Source organism: Mesocricetus auratus, unplaced genomic scaffold (genome assembly GCF_017639785.1).
Source record: "Mesocricetus auratus isolate SY011 unplaced genomic scaffold, BCM_Maur_2.0 Super-Scaffold_100006, whole genome shotgun sequence".
Taxonomy (NCBI): domain Eukaryota; kingdom Metazoa; phylum Chordata; class Mammalia; order Rodentia; family Cricetidae; genus Mesocricetus; species Mesocricetus auratus.
Window position 1 is genome coordinate 68,907,811 of NW_024429190.1, and position 14,137 is coordinate 68,921,947.

The 14,137-nt window shown below is 39.9% G+C and overlaps 1 protein-coding gene and 1 long non-coding RNA gene across 7 annotated transcripts in view; one reads left to right on the forward strand and one right to left on the reverse strand.

Annotated features, from left to right (window-relative positions):
• The window catches only part of Cdkl2 (cyclin dependent kinase like 2), a 49,638-nt gene extending 37,381 nt beyond the window's left edge, over positions 1-12,257 (reverse strand). For 4 of the 6 annotated variants that reach the window (XR_005877825.1, XM_021226046.2, XM_040747397.1 and 1 more), the window contains exons 1-3: positions 11,518-11,955; positions 7,978-8,176; positions 2,415-2,609 (exon numbers count right to left, since the gene is read on the reverse strand). Coding sequence is in view for 5 of the 6 variants with exons in the window: in XM_021226046.2 (XP_021081705.1) it covers positions 2,415-2,609; positions 7,978-8,145 (363 nt within the window). In the remaining variant the exon portion in view is untranslated. Of the gene's footprint in view, positions 1-2,414; positions 2,610-7,977; positions 8,177-8,972; positions 9,078-11,517; positions 11,956-12,119 lie in introns of those variants that run through there. The other 2 variants (XM_005068150.4, XM_040747396.1) reach the window with 2 other exon arrangements.
• Positions 12,258-12,286: 29 nt separating this feature from the next.
• Positions 12,287-13,303, forward strand: LOC121140878. Its single transcript, XR_005877826.1, has 2 exons — positions 12,287-12,425; positions 13,023-13,303. It is a non-coding gene; the product is annotated as an uncharacterized LOC121140878 (long non-coding RNA).
• The last annotated feature ends 834 nt before the right edge of the window (positions 13,304-14,137 follow it).

Below are 14,137 nucleotides of genomic sequence, written 5' to 3' on the forward strand. Positions count from 1 at the left end.
TTACCTTTGTTTTCCCTGATGCCTCCATTATTCCTCTTTGCCCTCTTTCAAATTTGGAGCCCCTTTAACATTAATTGGGGTGTGTGTGTGTTCCTTTTCTTTTGGGGGGTTGTTTTTGTTGTTGTTGTGTTGCTTTGGTTTGTTTCAAGACAGAGTTTCTCTGTGGCTTTGTAGTCTGTCCTGAAACTTGCTTTGTAGACCACCTTGGCCTGGAACTCACAGAGATCCGCCTGCCTCTGCCTCCCAAGTGCTGGGATTAAAAGCATGCACCACCACACCTGCTTAGTTCATATACTGTCACTTACATGTATTTTTCATAACTGACCATTTGATATTGGAGAAGTTATCTTTTCATTAGAAGAATTCATCAATGTCTCTGACAATAACTGGCAGTTAGTCCTGATTGTCACCTTTGGCTGTGTGTATAAGGTCAGCTTCTGATATATTTAACTAAAGTAAGACACATCCCGAATGTGGGGGGCACCATTCCATGGGCTGGGGTCCTGGCCTGAATCAAGGGGGAGCAAGCAGGTTGAGCACCAGCTTACTTCTCTCCTGCTGTCACGCAATGTGATCTCCCATTCCTGCCCCCAAGACTTCCCTGCCATGATGAACTGGACCCTCAAATGTGAACCAGATCAACCCTTCATTCCTTAAGTTGTTTTGGCTAGATATTATTTCACAACAATGAGAAAAATTACTAATATGTTAACGCTTCATACTGATTCAATTTTCTGCATATCCAATGTTATTATTATTCTTCATGTAGTCTATTCCTGTGACAACATATTTCTGATTTATTATTAATCTGGCATTCAGTTTAGCTTGATTAATGTGAATATTCATGATAAAAAAAAAAGCGTCAAAGCTGGACTTCTCAAAAATCAATTTTCTGAGACAGGATCATTGATTTAGGAGATTCATAAGGAAAGTCAATCCGAACTAAACTAGATGTCTCTACTGAATAATTAATATATACACATACACATATAAGTCATCCTGACTTATATACTCTAACTACATAATGGGGGTAGACAACAATATCCCAAAAACTGAAGATGATAAATAAGAAAGAGAAAACAGCCAAATGTTCAGGTAGCTATTTTCTCTTTTACTTATTATTTATTTATGCTTCAGTATGATATAGGTCATGTGTATGAACATGTCAGTGAAGACCAGAAAAGGGCGTCAGATCTCATGAAGCTGGAATTTTAGGTGATTTTTGAGCCACCTGATACAAGTGCTGGACACCCAATGTAGGGCCTCTGGAAGAGTAGCAAGCATTCATAACTGTGACACCATCTCTCCAGTCCCTACTTATATATCTGCTGAGAGAAGAGTCTCATGTAAGCTGACCTCCAAGTTGCTACTTAACCAAGGTTGGCTTCTACTGTCCCGGTCTCTACCTCCCAAGTGTTGGGATTCCTGAAACACAGTACAATACCTGGTTTATGGTGCTTGAAATCAAACCCGGGGTTTTGCACATACTAGGCAAGCACTCTACCAGTTGTCTTCAGTTCTCAAACTATATACCACTATCACTCATGATGACTGTAATCACAAAAGGCTATTATATAAAATATTTTCTAAAAAAATATGTTGGGTTATTCATTTTATGCACTATAGGTGCTATTTTTTTTTCTGAAGGTGCTTTTCTATGGCATCCAAAAAAAAGAAAGAAAAGAAAAAATTGCTACAGACTAGATGAGAAGAACAGAGATTTTCATACTCTTGTATTTTACAAGTAGGCAAGAAAGCATGAATCAGAAAAATATAGTTCCTTGGTACATACTTCAAATTTACCTATTCCACTCAACAAATGTTATGTTAAAAAGAATAAAAATCATAAATGAACAAAAAATAAGTCTAGTTTATAAGCCAAGTATTTCATATTTTAGCATTCTGGGGGGCTAGAGAGATAGCTCAGTGGGTAAAGGCACTTGTGACCAAACATGACAACCTAAAGCAAATTCCCCAGACCTACATTGTAGAAGACTACTGACTCCTGCAAGTTATACTCTGACATGTAGACTGTGTCAACTGGTATACAAAAGTATACTGATCTCTGCAACTTACTTTAAAATACATATTACAGATTAATAAATTAATGAATGAACAAAGATTATAAAATTAGTTCACAGACTATAATACTTATTAAGTAACTCCAGAAAACTGTTAAACACATAACATAGCTAGTGAGAATAGGGTGTCTATTGTGTACCCTTTCAACTTTCAGTAGGGCCTACCATTGTTTTTAGAAATACCACTTTTTAGAAAATCTTCATGTGTCATATATTATGACACATAAAAATCAGCAATATCAGAGTAATATAAATCATTTCGGGTATGGTACTGAGTTAATATTATCAAGACAGTGAAAGATTGGCAAAATAGGCATCATACCTAATACTTACATTGTGACTGTGGCAAAATCCAATTCCATTAATAATCTGAAACAAATATTTTTGAACTACTTGATAGTCTAGTCCATTTGGAAATAGTTTCAAGTCATCAAGAACCGTGTGGTCAACAAATTCAAAGACTAGGTACCAACGTTTTTTTTTCTTACATACTTCCAACAGATTCACCAAATTTTCATGCCTCAGTTGCTGTTATAAAAAATGCAAAATAATTTTAGGTCAAATTATGAGCAATTAAATACTATTTAAAAGATGCTACTATAAGAAAATATATAAATAAAATGCATGAACAGTGCATACTGTAAATGTCTATTCAAGTTCTAAAATAACAGTCAAATAGCATATTGTTTCCTCTCTTCTCAGAGAACACAATAAAGCCAACAAGAAAAAGAAATAATAACAAGCAACCCTAGCACTGAATGTCACAAAAGACTAGCAAAGGAAGAAAGACAGTAACAACCACACAGAGACACTTGCTGGAAAGAATCTATCAAACAAGTAAAAAGTTTCATTAGGAAAAAATCAGAAATTACAAATTCAGAGAAATTAAGGCTAACAGAATTCAATTCTATACTCAGCCCTATGATAAAAAGAAATGATTACAAAACAATGGGAGATTTCTGTTACCACCGGCAAAATCCTGTCCTCTCACCTAAATGAACCTCTTACTGATAGGTGCTCCAAAGGTACCATATTATCATAAAATTAAAACATTCACGGAGCTGAGGGCACAGCTCAGTAACAGGTAACTTGCCTAACATGCCGAGTCCTGGGCTCATCTCTAACATGAAAGAGGAAGGAAGAAAGAGGGAGGGGGGGACAGACGAAAGGGTTAGGAATTACTCCAAGATCTGTCCAACAATGCTATGTAAAAAGAGTAAGACATCCGGGCGTTGGTGACTCACGCCTTTAATCCCAGCACTCAGGAGGCAGAGGCAGGCGGATCTCTGTGAGTTCGAGACCAGCCTGGTCTACAGAGCGAGTTCCAGGACAGCCTCCAAAACAATACAGAGAAACCCTGTCTCGAAAAACCAAAAAATAAAAAAAAAAGTAAGACAAATAGCAGGTTGACACTTATCAAATATAAATAAAAAAGTGTTGCCACCTTTAAAAGGAAGAAATCATTAGAATATGTGATCTAGTAATATGATTGTCTCTCAAACTGTATTTAAGTAAAAAAGAAAGGAGGGCAATTTTGAAAATGGACAACTTCTCAATTTCATATAGAAACAAACCTTATCAAACATGGGCATCATGGCTATGAAACAGAAAGTATACATTTAATTTTATTTTTACTTTTTGAAGCAGTCTCTATTACATAGGTCTGGCTATCCTGGGGTTCAATACACAGACCAGGCTGGCCTCAAACTCATAGAGATCCACCTGCCTCCGCCTCCGAAGTGATGGGATTAAAGGCTTGTGCTACCGTAACACCTGGCTATAAATCTTTACTTTTAAGAAACAGCTAATTTTTCACGGGAACACTGAGACAATAGAACAATAGAGTCAGATTTTGAACATTAATGTAATTAACTTCAAGAATTCTGTTTTCTGTGGATATAGTTTTTTTTAATAACAAAGTAGAACAAAAGAATTGTTTCAGACTAACAAAAATGAACAGCATTCCTTGCTAACATATCTGTTTTAAAGAAATTAAAGGATTTAGTGCTTTGCTTTCATTTTCTTTTTAGGCAGAGGTTCAAGTAGTCTTTATCCTCTTGGATCAGCTTCCCATGTGCTGGGACTGTAAACATGGGCCACTAGGATTGGCTAAAGAATTTATTTTTAGCCAATTTATTATTACCTGGGAAAAGGATCCCAGATAAGAGGCTGAGAAACAGAGAGAACATGGAAGAGTAAAGCAAACAATGAATCTTAATATATCCCAATAAATGCCAAGTATAAATGTCTAACAATATAGAGATTTAAATTACATAAGAGTAATAACACATATATCTCTTGTAAGGGAAAAGGGATGAAAAGGAGGGAGTAAGTACTGTAACAGCAGCCCAGAACAAAGCAGACACTGAGAGTTAGTACAACTGACTCCATGATAGAAGTACCATCCAGGCTGTAAAACTCAGCATGTAGACAGCACCACCTGCCAGAACTGAAACAAAGTCCTAATCCATCCAAGTCCATAGTTCTGGGAAAGTCTCTAAATGAACTAAGCTTGCTTTTTGGCTTCTGTAGTTCTGCTTCTGTCTAACTATTCTTGTTAGCTGGAGTATGTCAACCAAGGACATGGTTTTGAGCTTAAAAGCTCACCATGGGAAAGGCTTGGGGTTACGCTGGAATCCCCAACACCCAGTGTAGTTGCTAGTTGGCTAATAAAGACTTCCTATTGGCTTAAACCTGTGTCCAAGCAGTCTTCTCTGGTAACCACCCCTCAGCAAGTGCAGTTAAAATGTCTAAGAATCCTCATTGAAAAAGCAGCCATTTGGGGTATTAGTAAGTTAAGGTAGTATAGTATTTCATATAATTGCCAAAGGAGTGACAAAAGAATAAATGATAAAAGAATTGAAGAAACAGTATGAAAGGCAACAGGAAGCTACCAAATAGAAATCTAGATATATGATTAATAGTATCAAGTGTATGTTCTATGGAGAATGATTTGTGATGGTCATGCATTTGGTTTGGAATGAGTGAGCCTATTAACTATATAGCAAAGATAAAACAACAAATCGTCACACACACACAGCAGGTAGATAGAAATAGCAGATAGCAAAACATCTTCAAATCAGGCACTTACAACACCAGCAGAAACCAGCTAAAGCAACCAGCTGGAGTTCCCAACTGAGGAACATTGTTCATGGCTATACATGGGTTATTATTTCATAGTTTAAAAGGCATTTTAAAAATACTGCAAAGAAGCAATTCAATAACTGAGTCTGATGATCTACTGACAAGAGAATCTTTTAGTTAAATGATGAATCATAATAATCATTGCCAAAGATTGCACAGGTAGGCAAATACATGTTGGGGGGAGGCGTGCAAATTAGGAGAGTCAGTAAGGAAAAGTTAAATATGCTAATTGGAGCCCAAACACTAGAAAGGGAATGGACTAGAATGATAAATACTAATGATTTTCTAAGCAGGCTAAATTAAAAGATATCCACACTGGATGCACCATAGTAGGGGCTGGAGAGATGGCTCAGTGGTTAAGAGCACTGGCTGCTCTTCCAGAGGTCCTGAATTCAAATCTCAGTACCCATATGGTGGCTCACAACCATTTATAGTGGGATCTGATGCCTTCTTCTGGCATAAAGACATACATGCAGATAGAGCACTGGTATACATAAAATAAGCAAATAAATCTGAAAAAGAAACATCATAGTAAAACTACTCAAAAGGGGGAAGTAAGGCTTGAGATTGGTCAGGTTAGAGCACTGGCTACTCTTCAAAGGATCTGGGCTCAATTCCCAGCATCCACATGGTGGCTCATAATCATCTGTAACTCCAGTTCCAGGAAATCCAGTGTTTCTTCTGACTTCTGCTGGTAAGACACACATGTACACACACATATACACACACACTACACACACACAAATGAAAAACACCCATAAATTTAAAAGAAAAATAAATCTTAAAACACACACACACACACACACACACACACACACAAAGAAAACCACTGGGCATGGTAGCACACACCTTTAATCCCAGCACTAGAGAGGCAGAGGCAGGTGGATCTCTGTGAGTTCAGAGGCCAACCTGGTCTACGAAGTGAGTTACCAAACAGCTAGGGCTACTACATAGAGAAACCTGTCTTGAAGAACAAAAAAATCCTCAAATAGAAAAAAATATAAATAGCTAAAACCAAAGAGACAATGCAAGTAAGCATTATACCTGGCAGATTCAGAATCTCTTGTTCTCACCAGGGGAGGGAGGTGGCAGTGACCAGAGAATGATCAGGAAGGTTGCTGGGGTGGTATTCTTATAAAATGTTATTTGTGTGACATGTGTGAGTATATATATGTGTGAGCATGTGTGTACAGGAGTCAGCTTTCTCCTCCCACCATGTGGGGCCTGGGGACTGAACTCAGGTTCTCAGGCTTGGCAGCAAGCGCCCTTACCAACTGAGCCATCTCACTCACTCTAGAGTGATTCTGATTTCTCCTTTTCTTCATTTACATGCTGGTTACATGCGCTTATTCAGATTCACTTTTGTTGAGACAGGGTCTCATATAGCTCTGGCTGTAGACCAGGCTGACCTCGAACTCAGAGATCTGCCTGCCTCTGCCTCCTGAGAGCTGGTATTAAAGGCCTTTGTCACCATTCTTATGCTATATATTATCATATATAAGTGCTTTTCAAGGACTCTAAGTCAACAAAAATTGAGAGAAAAAAACACCCAGATGTTGGACTGGCAAGATGGCCAAATCCTTAATAAAACCCCTGGGTGCTGAGTTCCTAATGAATTGTCTATGTAGGCATTATTTCATGTGTTGTCAGGGCTCGATGCTAGAAGGAATTAGCCATCCTTTGTGACTCCACTGGGAGAGGATTATTCTCTTGGAAGCTTGTCTGGGTTTCCTCTCAATTTCAGCCCTTGTAGCTCTTCCCTGTGCTGGTTTGCATATGGTCTCTCCAAAGCCACTAGGACAACTGTTTGCTGAGGAATGAATCCTGCTCTGATGGTCTTTGGGATCCCCAGAACTGGATGACTGGCGGACAGATGCAGAGAAAAGAAATATTTTAAGAATCATTTACATCTACTACATAAGTGGGTAATTATTTGTTTCTTCTTATTGAATTTGGATTTCAGGGGTTGTTGTTGCTTGTTGAGACATGGTTTCTCTACATAGCCCTGGCTGACCTGGAACTTGCTATGTAGACCAGGCTGGATAATAGAGTATTTTCTCTAAATTTGCCAAATACAAATAGACTGGATATTGTAACTGGAACTCTTATTTGATAACTGTTTTGTTGTATATAGTTTTACTATGTTAAAGTAAAACCTTCCTTTTCATTAGACAAAAAGGTGGAAGTGTTATAGAGCAATCTTTTTGTACACTGTGAATATGTGTTGCTCTCACTGGTTTAATAAAGGGCTAAATGACCAATAGCTAGGTAGATAGAGGTTAGACGGAACTTTCGGACAAAAAGAAAGCTCGAGGATGAAGTCTCAAGAGACACAAAGAGAAGGAAGATGAGCATGCTGTACTGAGATAAAGTACTGCCACATGACAGAGTGCAGATAAGAAATATGGCTTGTCAAGCATGGTGGCACACACCTTTAATCCTAGCATTTGGGAGGAAGAGACAGGCAGATCTCAATAAGTTCTAGGCCAATCTGGTCTACAAAGTGAGTTCCAGGACAGCCAGGACTGTTACACAGAGAAACCCTGTCTCAAAAAAAAAAAAAAAAAGAAAAAGAAAAAAAGAAAAGAAAAAGAAAGAAAGATGGTTAATTTAAGTTTTAAGAGCTAGTTAGTAACAAGCTAAGTTATCGGCCACGCGCGCGCACACACACACACACACAAACCACAGGGATATTTTCCTTCAAATTTAATGCAATCCTGAACAATCTTTTGAGCTGGATGCATGCACTTACCTTTAGTAACTTGATTTCTCGCATAGCGATTTTCTTAACCATTTTGTCATCATCGCTCTCTAAGAACTTCTTAATAGCCACAATTCTTCCACTGTCTTTGTTCCTACACTTCATCACCATTCCATAACTCCCTTCTCCAACCAATCCTAGGTTCTCATATTTTTCCATTTTGATTTAAAACCAGTAGGAATTTCTCTTGCTGTGGGAATCAAAGCATAGCATTAACGACGTTGAGTGTGTCCATTTTGTTCAGTCTTCCAGCAAATTCACTCCTGTGAAATTGTTTCCCTTGTTACAGCAAGTCACTACCTTCGAAGCGGTCTATGCTATCACGATTTCTTACCATTCCTACACTAAGCTAGGCTTTCAAAATGGTTATACATTTTAAAATAAATAATGTAAAGGCCACTAACTTTACATTTAAATTGCATAGATTCATATTAACAAATTAAATTTATTTATAATTATATGAAGCAACAAGCTATCATTCAAAACAATTACAGATCACAAAGTACAGTCCTTTTCCCTTCAGATGCAAAGGGTACACCTGAATTTGGTTTTCATGAAAATCAAAATATTTTATGCTGGGGCTGGAGACTCAGCAATTGAGAACATGCACTGCTCTTCCAGAGGACCTGGAGTTTGGTTCTCAAAACCCTCACAAAGGATCACAATCTGCCATAACTCCAGTTTCAGGGGACCCAACACCCACTTCTGGCCTCTACAAGCATTAGAGACAGGTATGCATATTGGTGCACATACATATAAACATAGAAAACACTCATACAAATAAAATAAAAACAGATAAGTCTACTAGGCATGATAGTACATGCCTTTAATGCCAGCTCTTGGGAGACAGGAGCAGGCAAATCTCTGTGAGTTTAAGGCCAGCCTGATCTAAAGAGGATTCCAGAACAACAGGGTTATATAGAAAGACCCTGTCCCAAAACCAAAAATGAAGACAAAACAAAATAAATCTTAGAAAAATTTTATACCAGATTCAAAAAATCCAAAGTGAAACCTTCATGTACTTTTCACTTAATTATAAAGAAATTATCATGCCAGGCAGTGGTGATGAATGCCTTTAATCCCAGCTATCAGGAAGCAGATTTGCAGACGGATCTCTGTGAATTTGAGGCCAGCTCCATCTACAGAGCTAGTTGCAGGACAGTCATGGCTTCAAAGAGAAACCCTGTCTCCAAGAAGAAAAACAAAATCACAACACTGATTCAAGGCTAAATCTTTGATAAATTTTCTCTCCTTTTCTTTTGCTTTTAGTGCATTGGTGTTTTCTTGCATGTATGTCTGTGTGAGGGTGTCAGATCCCCTAGAATTGGAATTACAGGCAGTTGTGAGTTGCCATGTAGATGCTGGGAATTGAATCTTTGAGGTCCTTTGGAAGAGGAACCAGTACTTTGTTTTGTTTTTGAGACCGGGTTTCTCTATGTAGCTCTGGCTATCCTACAACTCACTTTGTAGACCAAGCTGGCCTCAAACTCACAGAGATCCACCTGTCTCTGCCTCCCAAGTGCTAGGATTAAATGAGTGTGCTACCAGAGCCAGGATCCACCCAGTGCTTTTAACCAATGAGTCATCTTTCAAGCCCCTTCTTTGCTTTCCTTATAGAACTGACTAAATTATTAAACTTAAATCACTTAAATTTTGTAGACATGATTTTTACCTATCTCATTATGCCATTTTCTGAAAAGTCAACCACAAATAGAATCTTATTTTACAATAATTGATGAAAATCCAGTAATCATTTTTTTCATATTGCATATTGTAATACAGAAAAATCATTAATTTCGGCAGAGGTGGCACATGCCTTTAATCCCAGCGCTTGGGAGGAAGAGGCAGGTGGATCTCTGTGAGTTCGAAGCCAGCCTGGTATACAGAGTGAGTTCCAGAACAGGCTCCAAAGCTACACAGAGAAATCCTGTCTTGGAAAACAAAACAAAAAACCTAAAAAACAAACTCCCCCCAAACCAAAATCATTATTTTAAGGCTATAATGTGGCTCAGTGATAGAATATGTGCTTAGGGTGGATGTGAATATATATTTTTATTTAAAATATATATATAATTCACTTGACTCTGAATCTTAAGTACTGGCATTAAAGGAGTATGCCCCCATGCTCGGCATAAATTTTATTTATTTTTTAAATATGGTTTTTGAAATTTAAATTCCAGTGGCCATGAATAAAAGAACATTTCTTCAGATCCTGTTTTGGTTTCAACAGGGGTTTGGAAGGGATTAAACATTAGCTAAGTTTATATTCAAATGACTAATAGTTGAATTCTTAAAGCCTGATCATCCCAAACCATTGGAATGAAAACAATTCTTTCTTCTTAATATTCATTGAGAACTATGGTGATCTGAAGCTAACTTACCCAAGCTGTAAAGACAGTTGTGTTTTAGTGGCTTCTCTATCTGTATATGAACAGCAAAGGGGAAACACACACACACACACACACACACACACACACACAAAACCACCCACTGTCTTTTTATTCTAGAAAAGTATGATAATCTGAAGTTGTTTAATTTACATTTTCAATCCTTGACATTTATCAATTTGAGGTTTTATGAGAGAGAGAGAGAGAGAGAGAGAGAGAGAGAGAGAGAGAGAGAGAGAGAGAGAGAGAGGAGAATTAGCCCAAGGCCTCCAACAGACTAACAAGGTATTCTTTCTGCCATGGAACTACACCATCCAGCACCCATGATTTGCAAACTGTAAATGCAGACATACATAAAAGACCAGAAGAATGATGGGGGAATGAAAACAATCCCGATGAACATCAAACTCAAAACCCTTCACTATTTTATTACTACTTTGGGTATTAGATTCTACTAAAACTATTGATAGTCAGACACTGACTTCCAGACATTTTAAATTCTTCATTAATTACTTTTTAATCAAAAGTTTATATTTGGAAAAGCCTTCACGTAATTCTAACTAGCTTAGTTTTTAGCCTTCCATTAAGTATCTATCATAAAGGAGTAAGCTTTAGGCTAGTAATACCAACAATACAAATAGCTGGAATCCATAGGCTGGATTGTTTTTTAAACATATTATAACTGGCATCCTAGAGAGTTGAAGATGCAAATCGAACCAAATAAAAATTATTTTAAGCATGTCTACAGAGTTCTGAAACATATCATAAGCTAGTATTATACATTCGGACTACTACCCCAAGTTTATTTTCCCAACCAACTGCACATGTGGACACACCTACATTCAGCACACCTGATTGTTCAAGCGAGCCGTGTCAAGTAATACCTTAAAAGTGTCACGGCCTAAAACATGTCTTGTGTCCTCAGTAACTTACAGTCTACGTTTTTTCTTGCCTTCCACTCTTAAATCTATGAATACCTATCACGAGACACACAAAAAGGGAGCCTGGTTCAATGGCACTACAAGGAACTGGGCCACACAAACATACTGTTCAAATGCCACCAATTGTCCTCGGTTAAAACCAGATTGAAATCTTTTAGAGATAAAAGAACGAGATAACAGGGCTTTAAAAAGTAGATACTTACTATTTCTTCCAAACCCTTCACATAGAAAGAGCCAAAGGTTTTCAACTTGGAAACAAATTGGAGGTGATATGCATCTCGCTAGCAGATCTAAAAGATGCTGACTAGCAAACTAGCAATTCCAGTATTGGGATTTTCTCTGGGGACGCAGTTACGGGTCCTAGGTGGAGCAGGTAGAGAGGCAGATTGGCTTCTGCCCTCCACAAGCTCACACTTCCGAGGACCGCGGGCCGCATGCTGCCGTCGTCAAGGCAACGACCTCACTCGGTCCCCAGCCATAGGCAGTCTCCAGAGAGAGGAAGGGCCCGGGTCAGAATGCGTCCACGACAGGCGCGGACACCTGCACCTGTCAAGGCCAAGACCTGCAGAGAAACGAGCTAGGGCGAGAGGTCAGGCCTGCCGACAGCCCTGCGGTCGCTCAGCTCGGGGAAGCAGCGCCACTCCAAGTAACCCCGGGCGAAGGCGTTGGCCACCCAGCTGCAAGGGGGCGGCTCTCGCCCGCCCGGGCCCGCCCCGCGTGCGCCGGAGCCTCCCTGATTCTGATTGGTTGGCCCTGTCGTCAGGCGCTATGATTGGCTCCGTGCCAGACCACCCCGCCCCTTCACCTGGAGCCCGCAGGTTCGGTCAGCTGACGTCTCCACACCTACAGTCTTAAGTTTGTAGGGATCTTTCCGCTGGTGCCAGGCCACCTCTGCTTTCAAGGGATCGCAGGTTTACTCGAGTGGCCACGAGGAGGGCGAAGGTGGCAGTTGATGGGGACTGAGGAGACCGTGAGATGTCCCAGCTTGCCCGCCGGGGCGCGACGGAGCGCGGGCCCCACCCAGGGAGGTTCCGCCCAGCCGAGATTCCTCACTCCCTTTTGGTTCCGGGCGGTGGACCGAATTGTCTAGTAGGTTGTTTAGCAAAGTCAGGTAAATAATGTATTGGGTGACAGCCTTGACATGAAAAAGAACCCTGGGGACGCCAGCCTGCTAGGGGAAGGTTTGGAGTAGAGCCCAGAGAAGACATGAAAGGAGGAAAGGCGTTGGAATGGGTGCAAGCGAGGTAAGCAGGAGCCTAAAACTTGCCTTATGTCTGAAGAACCCCATGACTGGGCAAGATCTGTAGACGTTATCATGCATTCGCTGACGTACAGGAAGCAGGGTCTCCCTCATTTTTGAGGCACTGAGACTAAGTTTGCTTTTATTCACAATAGCCACACCATTTGTAATCATAGTTGGTTTCTGAAACAGCTCCATCCAGGGAAGTACCCTTGATAATAGGCATGTTCTAGCCAGCACCCTGGGGTCATTCTTGTATAGTGAGGTCTAAGATTGCTTTAGAATCTCCTCTTAGCTTGGTTCTGCAGGAATTACCTTCACCAAACTGCTGAAAGTCCAGTTCCTCAACCTACAATTTTGAGGAACACATCTGGGATCTGGGTATGGGAATAGCTCCCCCCAACCCCTTGGGTAGCCCAAGATGCATCGTAATGTAGCAGTGATACGTCCTATCTCTCTTTCCTCTAGACTGTAACAAACCACATGAGCTTTAAAAAATACTTTTATGTGTGCTCTGCCAGCATGTATGTCTGAGCATCATGAGCGTGCCCGGTGCCTACAGAGGCCAGAAGAGGGCGTAAGACGCCTTGGAACTGGAGACAGTCAGTTTGTGCGTTCCCATATGCATGCCAGGACTCAGTCAATCCTGGATCCTCAGAAAGAGTGACACGTGCTCTTGGCCGATGATCCATCTCTCTAGCCCCTCACATAATAAATGTTTTGGAATAAACTAAGGTTTGTTGGGGTAAGAAATTTATAAGTGTTTTACTTTTTTCCAACTTTACAAAAATAAACATTTTAAGGGCCTTCAAAGAGGCCCTGAAACTGAAATAGCCCTTGGTATCCATGGGAACAGAAAGGGTAATGGCTAAAAATGAACAGATTATACTTGAGATCAAAAGTTGGAGATAATCGTAAAGGAGATAGGTAGAGGGTATTAAAGTAAAAGTCCCTTTGGAAACTGGGTGGATAGGTTCAATGGTGGAGTGCTTGCCTAAAATGCACAAGGCCCAACGTTTTATAAAGAGGCATGATGGTTGTGGCACAGCACTGTAATCACAGCCCTCAGAGGTGGGAAGCTCCGTCTTGACTACAAATCAAATTCAAGGCCATCCTGGGCTATACGAGACACTATCAGGAAAGGAAGATTATACATCCTGGTTCAAGCAGATTATTGAAGAGGAAAGAGGTAATGTAGAACAAATGGGATTTTTGTTTTCTTGAACAGTAAAATAACTGATAAAGAAAAACAGTAGTGAGCTAAGGAGTTAACATGAAAAATTAGTGAAATACAAAGCATAAGGGTTTATTAGGGCAGAGAATGAGGACAGGAAACGTGCACATTAGCTAGCCTACATCTTTGTTTTTTTTTGTTTTGTTTTGTTTTTTTTTTTGGTTTTTCGAGACAGGGTTTCTCTGTGGCTTTGGAGGCTGTCCTGGAACTAGCTCTTGTAGACCAGGCTGGCCTCGAACTCACAGAGATCCGCCTGCCTCTGCCTCCCGAGTGCTGGGATTAAAGGCGTGTGCCACCAACGCCCGGCGCTAGCCTACATCTTTATAGTGAATTTATCTATTAAACCTAG